Raw genomic sequence first — 9,523 nt, 5'->3', positions numbered from 1 at the left:
TTGATTGTTGCTAGACATTTGAGTGACCAGTTTGTCCACTGAGAGCTGGGAAGTAAGACTGAAATTGCAAATGAGCGTTTACTACTAATGAGGGTTTTAGGCATTGTATTATTATGAGATGCTTCATATGCATTGCCCCAACTCCTCCAAAAAACCATGAGAAATGAGTGTTATTAGCCATATTTTATAGATGAGGATCCTGAGGCTCAGAGAGTTTAAGTAACTGTGCAAGGCACCAGGGGAGTAGTGGGTTCAAGATTAAAATCCTAGAGCTTCTGCCTCCAGATGTTACTAAATTATCATATTTTAGATGGCATTCAAATGAATGTGATTCTCTGATAGGCCCACCATGTGTATATCTCCAGGACAGAACCAAAGCTGGGTTTCTGAATTTATCCTGCTTGGCTTCTCCAGTGACACCACGACCAACAGGACCCTCTTCAGTGCCTTCCTTCTTCTTTACCTGAGCTCAGTCCTGGGCAATGGGCTCATCATCACCCTGGTATGCCTGGACATGCATCTCCACACTCCCATGTATTTCTTCCTCTGTATCCTCTCCCTGCTGGATATGAGTTATGTCACCACTACAGTGCCCCAGATGCTGGTGCATCTTCTTTCTCGATCTCAGACCATCTCCTTTGCTGGCTGTTGGCTACAGATGTACATGTTTGGTGCCCTGGCCTTGACTGAGTGCTTTTTCCTTGTCGTCATGGCCTATGACAGATACGTGGCCATCTGCTATCCACTGCGTTACACTGTCATCCTCAGCTGGGGCCTGTGCACACGACTGTCAGCTGGGACCTGGGCCTGTGGTTTCTTCTTCTCTCTGATCCACACTTTTTTCACCATGAGGCTGCCATACTGTGGGCCCAACAGGGTCAACCACTACTTTTGTGAAGGCCCTTCAGTACGAAATTTGGCTTGCATGGATACTCATGTCGTTGAGATGGTGGACTCAGTCATCAGTGTCTTCGTGGTTGCTGCCCCACTCTTGCTGATTGTGGCCTCCTACATCCGTATTGCCCAGGTCATTTTCAAGATTAAGTCCATGCAGGCCCGCTGCAAGGCTTTCTCCACCTGTGCTTCCCACCTGACTGTGATCACATTCTTCTATGCTCCAGCCACCTACATCTACATGAAGCCCAACTCAAGGTATTCCCCTGACCGAGACAAGCAGATCTCCCTCTTTTATAATGTCTTCTCTGCCCTCCTCAACCCTGTGATCTACAGTCTGAGGAACAATGACATCAAGGGGGCTTTTCTGAGAGTGATGGGGAAGGGTAGAGTGGCCTGGTGAATGAGAAGACAGGCAAAATCTAATATAGAATGTCCAATGTTGAGAAAAGGTGGAGTATCTATAATGTATGAAACCAACATTGTACAGTTGAACCAATGTAGTACTTGGTCAGTTGAACAAAGGTAGGACATGAAACTAAATTGGCTATCTTGATCAACTTGCTACTTACGGTGCAATGAGAAACAACTCCCTGATCCCAGTGGCTTAGAGCAGTGAAAGTTCATTTAGTGTTCATATTCCATGGCAGTTGTAAGTAGACTGTGATCTTCTGCCATTTGATTCTTGGATCCAACCTGAAGGAGGTGGTCCTATCTGGAAGTGCCAGTCTTATGAGTGAGAAAAAGGAATAAAGGCTGAAATATTACTACATGATGACTCTTTTGTTAATGATTTCATTCATTTCCCCCATTTTTAAAAATTTTGAATTAGAGGATAATTACTTGGCAATACTGTGATGGTTTCTGCCATATATCAACATGAATTGGTCATAGGTATACATCTGTCTCCTCCCTCTTGAACCTGCCTCCTACCTCCCTCCCTAATGTTTTAATACATTTATATATATATTTTTTCATTTATTTATATTAATTGGAGGCTAGTTAGTTTACAGTATTGTAGTGGGTTTTGCCATACATTGATATGAGTCAGCCAAAATACATTTTTTTGAAGAATCTGACAGAATGATCAGAAAAACAATAGAATAATATGTTATACAGCAGGTGACTGCAAAGAATATACAGCATGGAACCATTTGGGTAAGATAAGTATGCATAGGAGAAAAATACAACTTTTGGCAATATCTTATATAAAATTATATCTGTTGTTCAGCCACTAAGTCACGTTCAACTCTTTGAGACCCAATGAACTGCAGCACATCAGGCTTCCCTGTATTTCACTGTCTCCTGGAGTTTGCTAAAACTTATGTCTGTTGAGTTGGGTCTAACCATCTTATCTTCTGTTGTTCTCTCCTCTTGCCATCAATCTTTCCCAACATCAGGATCTTTTCCAGTAAGTTTGCTCTTTGCATGAGGTGGCCAAACTTCAACTTCAACATCAGTCCTTCCAATGAATATTCAGGGTTGATTTCCTTTAGGATTGACTGGTTTGATCTTGCAGTCCAAGGGACTCTCAAGTCTTTACCAGCACCACAGTGTGAAAGCATCTTTAGGGGTAGGTCAAATTAGACTTTTTATGTTACAAAAGTTTAAGAAACTAAGATGCCTCACTATTAAAATGGAGGTATAAAAATGAATCTTTAGTTATTTAATTTCATTCTCTAATATATTTACATCGCGTCTATTCAAGTGTGAATGGGCTTCCCTTGTAACTCAGCTGGTAAAGAATCTGCCTGCAATGTGGGAGATTTGAGTTCAATCCCTGGGTTGGAAAGATCCCCTGAAGGGAAAGGCTACCCGTTCCAGTATTCTGGCCTGGAGAATTCCATGGATTGTACAATCCATGGGTCGCAAAGAGTCAGACAGAACGGAGCGACTTTCACTTTCATTCAAGTGTGAATGGATGTATGGTGATGCTTACAAAGGAAAACAATAGAGACATAGGGAACATTTATTCCAATTACACACAGGAAGGTGTAAAAGAAGGTATTATTTTCTTTTTGAATTGAAGTGTAGTTGATTTGGGCTTCCCTGGGGGCTCAGATGGTAAAGAATCTGCCTACAATGCGGGAAACCTGTGTTCAATCCCTGGGTTGGGAAGATCCCCGGGAGGAGGGTATGGCAATCCACTCCAGTATTCTTGCCTGGAGAATCCCCATGGACAGAGGAGCCTGGTGGGCTACAGTCTATGGGATCACCAAGAGTCGGACATGACTGAGTGACTACGCACAGCATAGCACATAGTTGATTTTCACGTAGTTGTGTTAGTTTCAAGTATACAACAAACTGATTCAGTTATATGTGTGTATGTATCAATCTATTCTTTTTCATATTCTTTCCCTTTCTATGTTACTACAAGATATTGAATACAGTTCCCCGTGCTATACAGTAGGGCCCTGTTGGGTATCTATTTTATATGTAGTAGTGGGCATATGTTGATTCTAAGCTCTATATTTATCCTTTTCCCCTGACCTTTACCCTTTGGTAGAGATAAGTTTATCTTCTGTGTCTGTGGGTTTATTTCTGTTTTGTAAATATGCTTATTTGTATCATCTTTTTAGATTCCACTATCAGTGATATCGTATAATATTTGTCTTAGCCTGACTTACTTCAGTTAGTATGGTACCTCCTAAAGCTTCTGCTCAAAAGTGACACACATCACCTTGCTCACATCCTACTGGCCAAAAGTTTCCTATGCTTAAGCCTGATGGCAAAAGGGCGAGAAGTATTTTCCTCCCACAGAAAAGTAATGCAGGTCACGTGGCAGAGGGGATGTATGTATATTCCTTCTACAGTGAGAAGCAGCAAATAAAGGGGGTAATGATATAACCTACTCTAGTGGCATTGGAACCAATAGAATACATGCAATCAGCATGAAACACAGTACCTGTAAGTGATGTGATACATGCACACAGTAGACAGTCAAGGTGATGTAAGCAATAAAGTGGCATTTATTTACAAGTGGTACATGTAAACAATAAATGTCTGCTGCAAACACTTTGAATATCAGTCATTGATCAACACTCTGAAAAAGCTGGGTTAAAACTCAACATTCAAAAAACTAAGATCATGGCATCTGGTCCCATCACTTCATGGCAAATAGATGGGGAAACAATGGAAGCAGTGACAGACTTTATTTTCTTGGGCTCTAAAATCACTGCAGATGATGACTGCAGCCATGAAATTAAAAGATGCTTGATCCTTGGAAGAGAAGCTATGATCAACCTAGACAGCATTATTAAAAAGCAGAGCCGTTACTTTGCCACCAAAGGTCCGTCTAGTCAAAGCTATGATTTTTCCAGTAGTCATGTAAGAATGTGAGAGTTGAACCATAAAGAAAGCTGAGCACTGAAGAACTGATGCTCTTGAAGTATGGTGTTAGAGACAACTCTTGAGATTCCCTTGGACTGCAAGGAGATCCAACCAGTCAATCCTAAAGGAAATCAGTCCTGAATATTCATGGAAAGGACTGATGCTGAAGCTGAAGATCCAATACTTTGGTTACCTGATGCAAAGTGCCAACTCATTGGAAAAGACCCTGATGCTAGGAAAGATTGAAGGCAGGAGGAGAAGGGGATGGCAGATAGTGAGATGATTGGATGGCATCACTGATGCAAAGGACATGAATTTGAGCAAGCTCCGGGAGTTGATGATGGACAGGGAAGCCTGGCGTGCTGCAGTCCATGGGGTTGCAAAGAGTCAGACACAACTGAGTGACTGAACTGAACTCAATCAATACTCTGTAATGGCCTTTAACAGTAGATATATTTATATGTATAACTGATTCACTTTACTGTGTACCTGAGACTAATGTATTATAAATCAATTATATTCAAATATAATTTTATATTAAAAAAAGGAAAATTAAGTCAGTGATTTATGAGACCAAAGTAACCCACAGATTGGACTTGGTGCATGGATCCAATAAGGTTCATGGGGCTGACATGATATATGCTGCATCATCTTGTGAAAGGACATAGAACTTGACATTAACTGACCTGGGTTCTAGTCCCACCCTTGCTAACTTCCTTGTTACTTAGGACAATTAACTTCCTTTCTCTGGGTCTTACTTTATGGAACACCTTAGGGAGTCAGACACATGAAGTAAGACATCTTTAAGACATCCGTGTCTCTAAAATTCTATGTCACTGTAGCTGGGGTGACTTGTGAATTTTCTATGAATTCACCCATGAATCTTGTGTGATTCTTCTCACAAGAAGGACTTGTGAATCTTCTGTGAGCCCTAAAATATATTAGGAAACCATAGAAGAAGAAATGTTATTGCTTGTGTGCAGCCCACTTGGGGCTCTGAGCTTCAGACTTAGCATGGGTATCCAACTTTCTTTCATGCATCACTGGTGACCCAGATCTTGGGATGCGTCGATTTCAATATTTCCTGAGCATTCATTAAGACGGATCCAACCAGTACCAGACCCCATGGAAACCCAGACAGATCCATGGAGAGGTTTACAGTCATGAAATTATAACATCACAACTAAGGAAGGTGCCACAGTGACCTGTGGAGACTGATGGCCTCATAGGAGGGAGATTCTCTCAGTGGGGGCCAGACACTGGGAACCAGGCTCCACCTCACCCCACTCCCATCACCACTGCATACCTCACCACTTTGTATTCTCTCCAGAGCTTAGCATCAGGGAGAGAGGAAGCAAAACCCAAGAAGCCTCTTTTTTTCCCTCAGCAGCTAACCCTGGTTACCCCTTTTTAAAAAATGGGAATAGAATTGCTTTGAAATGTCATGCTAATTTTTTTTTATCTCTCCACCAGGGAATAATAGGTCAAAATAGAAATTAAGCTTAGTTACTGAAAAATGAAGTTGTAGACCTCTTAGGAAACAAACAGTGTTCTATGGCTACAGAGACAATGGAGGAGGGAAACCTACTTACCAAGAGCTGACATATAAGGTCTTGGTCAGGAATTCAGATGTAGCATACCTGAGGATGAGTGTCACCCAAGCAAAGAGCCAGGAGAAGGGCATTTCTGGCAAGAGGACTCCAGGTACAAAGTCTCCAAGTCCGGAAAGGACTTTGCACTGTTTGCAGCTCTGGAAGAAGGCCCATGTGGTCACAGGCAAGTGAGCAGGAGAGGCAGAGATAACATTGAGAGGTAGGCAAAGGACTGTCTTATGGATCCATATGAGAAGTGTTTACTTATTCAAAGTGCAGTGGGAATGCTTAGATTCTTACTGGGGAAGTGAAGCAGTTTTATGGGTGATAAGCTCTGCTGTGAGTGTGGCTTGAGGTGCCTGGAAAGTGGTTGGGAACAAAGGTCATTGGGTATGAGGTGTTGGTTTAGTCGCTAAGTCATGTCCGATTCTTGTGATCCCATGGACTGTAGCCCACCCTGGGTCTCCTGCATTGCAGGTAGATTCTTTACGTTCTGAGCTGTGAGGGAAGCCCCAAGAGAACGTTTGGGAAGTCATAGGTCAGGAGCGAGGAAAAAGAACTTCCCTGTTGGAGAGCTGCAGGGCATGTGGTATACCAGGGGAATTCGAGGTAGCGGATGTTGGGAGAGGTGATGGCTAATGGTGGGGTTGATGTTGAGAAGACAGAGAGAACTGTGGAAAGGCAGAAGTAGGGATTTGGGCAGTGAGGGATGAGTAGAGGTTTTAATGACATGTGGGCATCTAGGAATAATGAATGACTAGAGAGCTGTGAACTTTTGGTGGGATTGAAATTTTGCCTCTAGTACTTAGGCACAAATTTGTGTGGTAGTATGATTCCAATAATGTAGAAATAGATGTCTTTCTTGAACTCGCTTGCTTTTTCGCTGATCCAGCAGATGTTTACAATTTGCTCTCTGGTTCCTCTGCCTTTTCTAAAACCAGCTTGAACATCTGGAAGTTCACAGTTCATGTAGTGCTGAAGCCTGACTTGGAGAATTTTGAGCATTACTTTACTAGCGTGTGAGATGAGTGTAATTGTGCAGTAGTTTCAGCATTCTTTGGGATTGCCTTTCTTTGGGATTGGAATGAAAACTGACCTGTTCCAGTCCTGTGGCCACTGCTGAGTTTTCCAAATTTGCTGGCATATTGAGTGCAGCACTTTCACAGCATCATCTTTCAGGATTTGAAGTAGCTCAACTGGAATTCCATCACCTTCACTAACTTTGTTTGTAGTAATGCTTTCTAAGGCCCACCTGACTTCATATTCCAGGATGTCTGGCTCTAGGTGAGTGATCACACCATCGTGATTATCTGGGTCGTGAAGATCTTTTTTGTACAGTTCTTCTGTGTATTCTTGCCACCTCTTCTTAACATCTTCTGCTTCTGTTAGGTCCCTACAATTTCTGTCCTTTATTGAGCCCATCTTTGCATGAAATGTTCCCTTGGTATCTCTAATTTTCTTGAAGAGATCTCTAGTCTTTCCCATTCTGTTGTTTTCCTCTATTTCTTTGCATTGATCGCTGAGGAAGGCTTTCTTACCTCTCCTTCATATTCTTTGGAACTCTGCATTCAAATGAGAATATCTTCCCCTTTCTCCTTTGCTTTTTGCTTCTCTTCAATTCACAGCTATTTGTAAGGCCTCCTCAGACAACCATTTTGCCTTTTCACATTTCTTTTCCATGGGGATGATCTTGATCCCTGTCTCCTGTACAATGTCACGAACCTCCATCCATAGTTCATCAGGCATTCTGTCTATCACATCTAGTTCCTTAAATCTATTTCTGCTTTATTGACTATGCCAAAGCCTTTGACCATGTGGATCACAACAAACTGTGGAAAATTCTGAAAGAGATGGGAATAGCAGACCACCTTACCTGCCTCTTGAGAAACCTATATGCAGGTCAGGAAGGAACAGTTAGAACTGGACATGGAACAGCAGACTGGTTCCAAATACGAAAAGGAGTATGTCAAGGCTGTATATTGCAACCCTGCTTATTTAACTTCTATGCAGAGTACATCATGAGAAATGCTGGGCTGGAAGAAGCACAAGCTGGAATCAAGATTGCAGGGAGAAATATCAATAAATTCAGATATGCAGATGACACTATCCTTATGGCAGAAAGTGAAGAGGAACTAAAAAGCCTGTTGATGAAAGTGAAAGAGGAGAGTGAAAAAGTTGGCTTAAAGCTCAACATTCAGAAAAATAAGATCATGGCATCTGGTCCTATCACTTCATGGGAGATAGATGGGGAAACAGTGGAAACAGTGTTAGACTTTACTTTTTTGGGCTCCAAAATCACTGCAGTTGGTGATTGCAGCCATGAAATTAAAAGATGCTTACTCCTTGGAAGGAAAGTTGTGACCAACCTAGACAGCATATTAAAAAGCAGAGACATTACTTTGCCAACAAAGGTCCATCTGGTCAAGGCTATGGTTTTTCCAGTGGTCATGTATGGATGTGAGAGTTGGACTGTGAAGAAAGCTGAGCACCGAAGAATTGGTGCTTTTGAACTGTGGTGTTGCAGAAGACTCTTGAGAGTCCCTTGGACTGCAATGAGATCCAATTAGTCCATCCTAAAGGAAATCAATCCTAGGTGTTCATTGGAAGGACTGAGCTGAAGCTGAAATTCCAATGCTTTGGCCACCTCATGCGAAGAGTTGACTCATTGGAAAAGACGCTGATGCTGGGAGGGATTGCAGGCAGGAGGAGAAGGGAATGACAGAGGATGAGATGGCTGGATGGTGTCACCGACTCGATGGACATGAGTTTGAGTAGGCTCCAGGAGTTGGTGATGGACAGGGAGGCCTGGAGTGCTGCAATTCATGGGGTCGCAAAGAGTCGGACACGGCTGAGTGCCTGAACTGAACTGATGGTTTCGAAGCATTTACTGAGAGTTACAACAGAGCTGGCCTGGCTGCCGATTTGAATGACTGTGTTCTGCTGCATCAACGGTGTGGCAAAGTTCCAGACAGTAGTTCCAAAGGGTTTCAGGCAGAAAGTGAAAGGTCCAGTGGGCTATTGGTGTTCCCTTCATCTGAGGAAAGGATAGGGAACTATGTGGCTGGTGGAAGGGACTTCCAACTATTGAAAGTTTCCTGCTTTATCTTTGTGGAGAAGGGGCTGCCTGGATAATGAGGAAGAGGTCTTCCTGGTTTTTGTAGTTCCTTCAGGAAGGTGCAAAGTCTACCTGGTGGCAAATTCTAGTCAGGGACCAGGTAGTGGGGAGGGAGTCTTGTGGCTAAAGTGTGATGAGGTTTTATTTTTCTTTCACTTAGGACAGATAGTAAGAGAGTTTGTAATTCAGGATGATAATAGATTTTATCTTAAATAGAAGCAATCTCTATTTTTAAGAACCAGGGATAAGGAATGGAGTAGACAAGAGAGGGTAACACAGTATTTGTAGAGTCACAATGAGGGAGTTGGATTGAAGAGGAATACTTAGTAGAGGAGAGCTAGGCATAATTTATGAAGGTGCTAGATGATGGTGGCAGTGAGTGGGGAGATGCTGAAAGATGTTTTGAGCAAAGTAAGAGCACGTGATGGCTTGGTTTGTAGGTGAAAAGGGGAGAAATCAAGGAGGTTATCAACATTTTAAACTACCTGTACCACTGTCTTTGCTTGCAGTCCACTGATGGAGGCTGTTGATTGTCAACTGTTGTCACAGATCCCTGGCTCTGGTGACAGGAAGTCACAGCCCTTGTCCTCAT

The 9,523-nt window shown here is 42.6% G+C and overlaps 1 protein-coding gene across 1 annotated transcript; it reads left to right on the top strand.

Moving 5' to 3' along the window:
* The first annotated feature begins 349 nt into the window (after window positions 1-349).
* Window positions 350-1,297, top strand: LOC136164567 (olfactory receptor 2A5-like). Its single transcript, XM_065929721.1, has one exon. The coding sequence runs from the start codon at window positions 350-352 to the stop codon at window positions 1,295-1,297; it is 948 nt and encodes a 315-aa protein (XP_065785793.1).
* The last annotated feature ends 8,226 nt before the right edge of the window (window positions 1,298-9,523 follow it).

The sequence above is a fragment of the Muntiacus reevesi genome, chromosome 1 (assembly GCF_963930625.1).
Source record: "Muntiacus reevesi chromosome 1, mMunRee1.1, whole genome shotgun sequence".
Taxonomy (NCBI): Eukaryota; Metazoa; Chordata; class Mammalia; order Artiodactyla; family Cervidae; genus Muntiacus; species Muntiacus reevesi.
The sequence above is the reverse complement of the archived record's forward strand: the minus strand, read 5'-3'. Positions and strand labels throughout refer to the sequence as shown.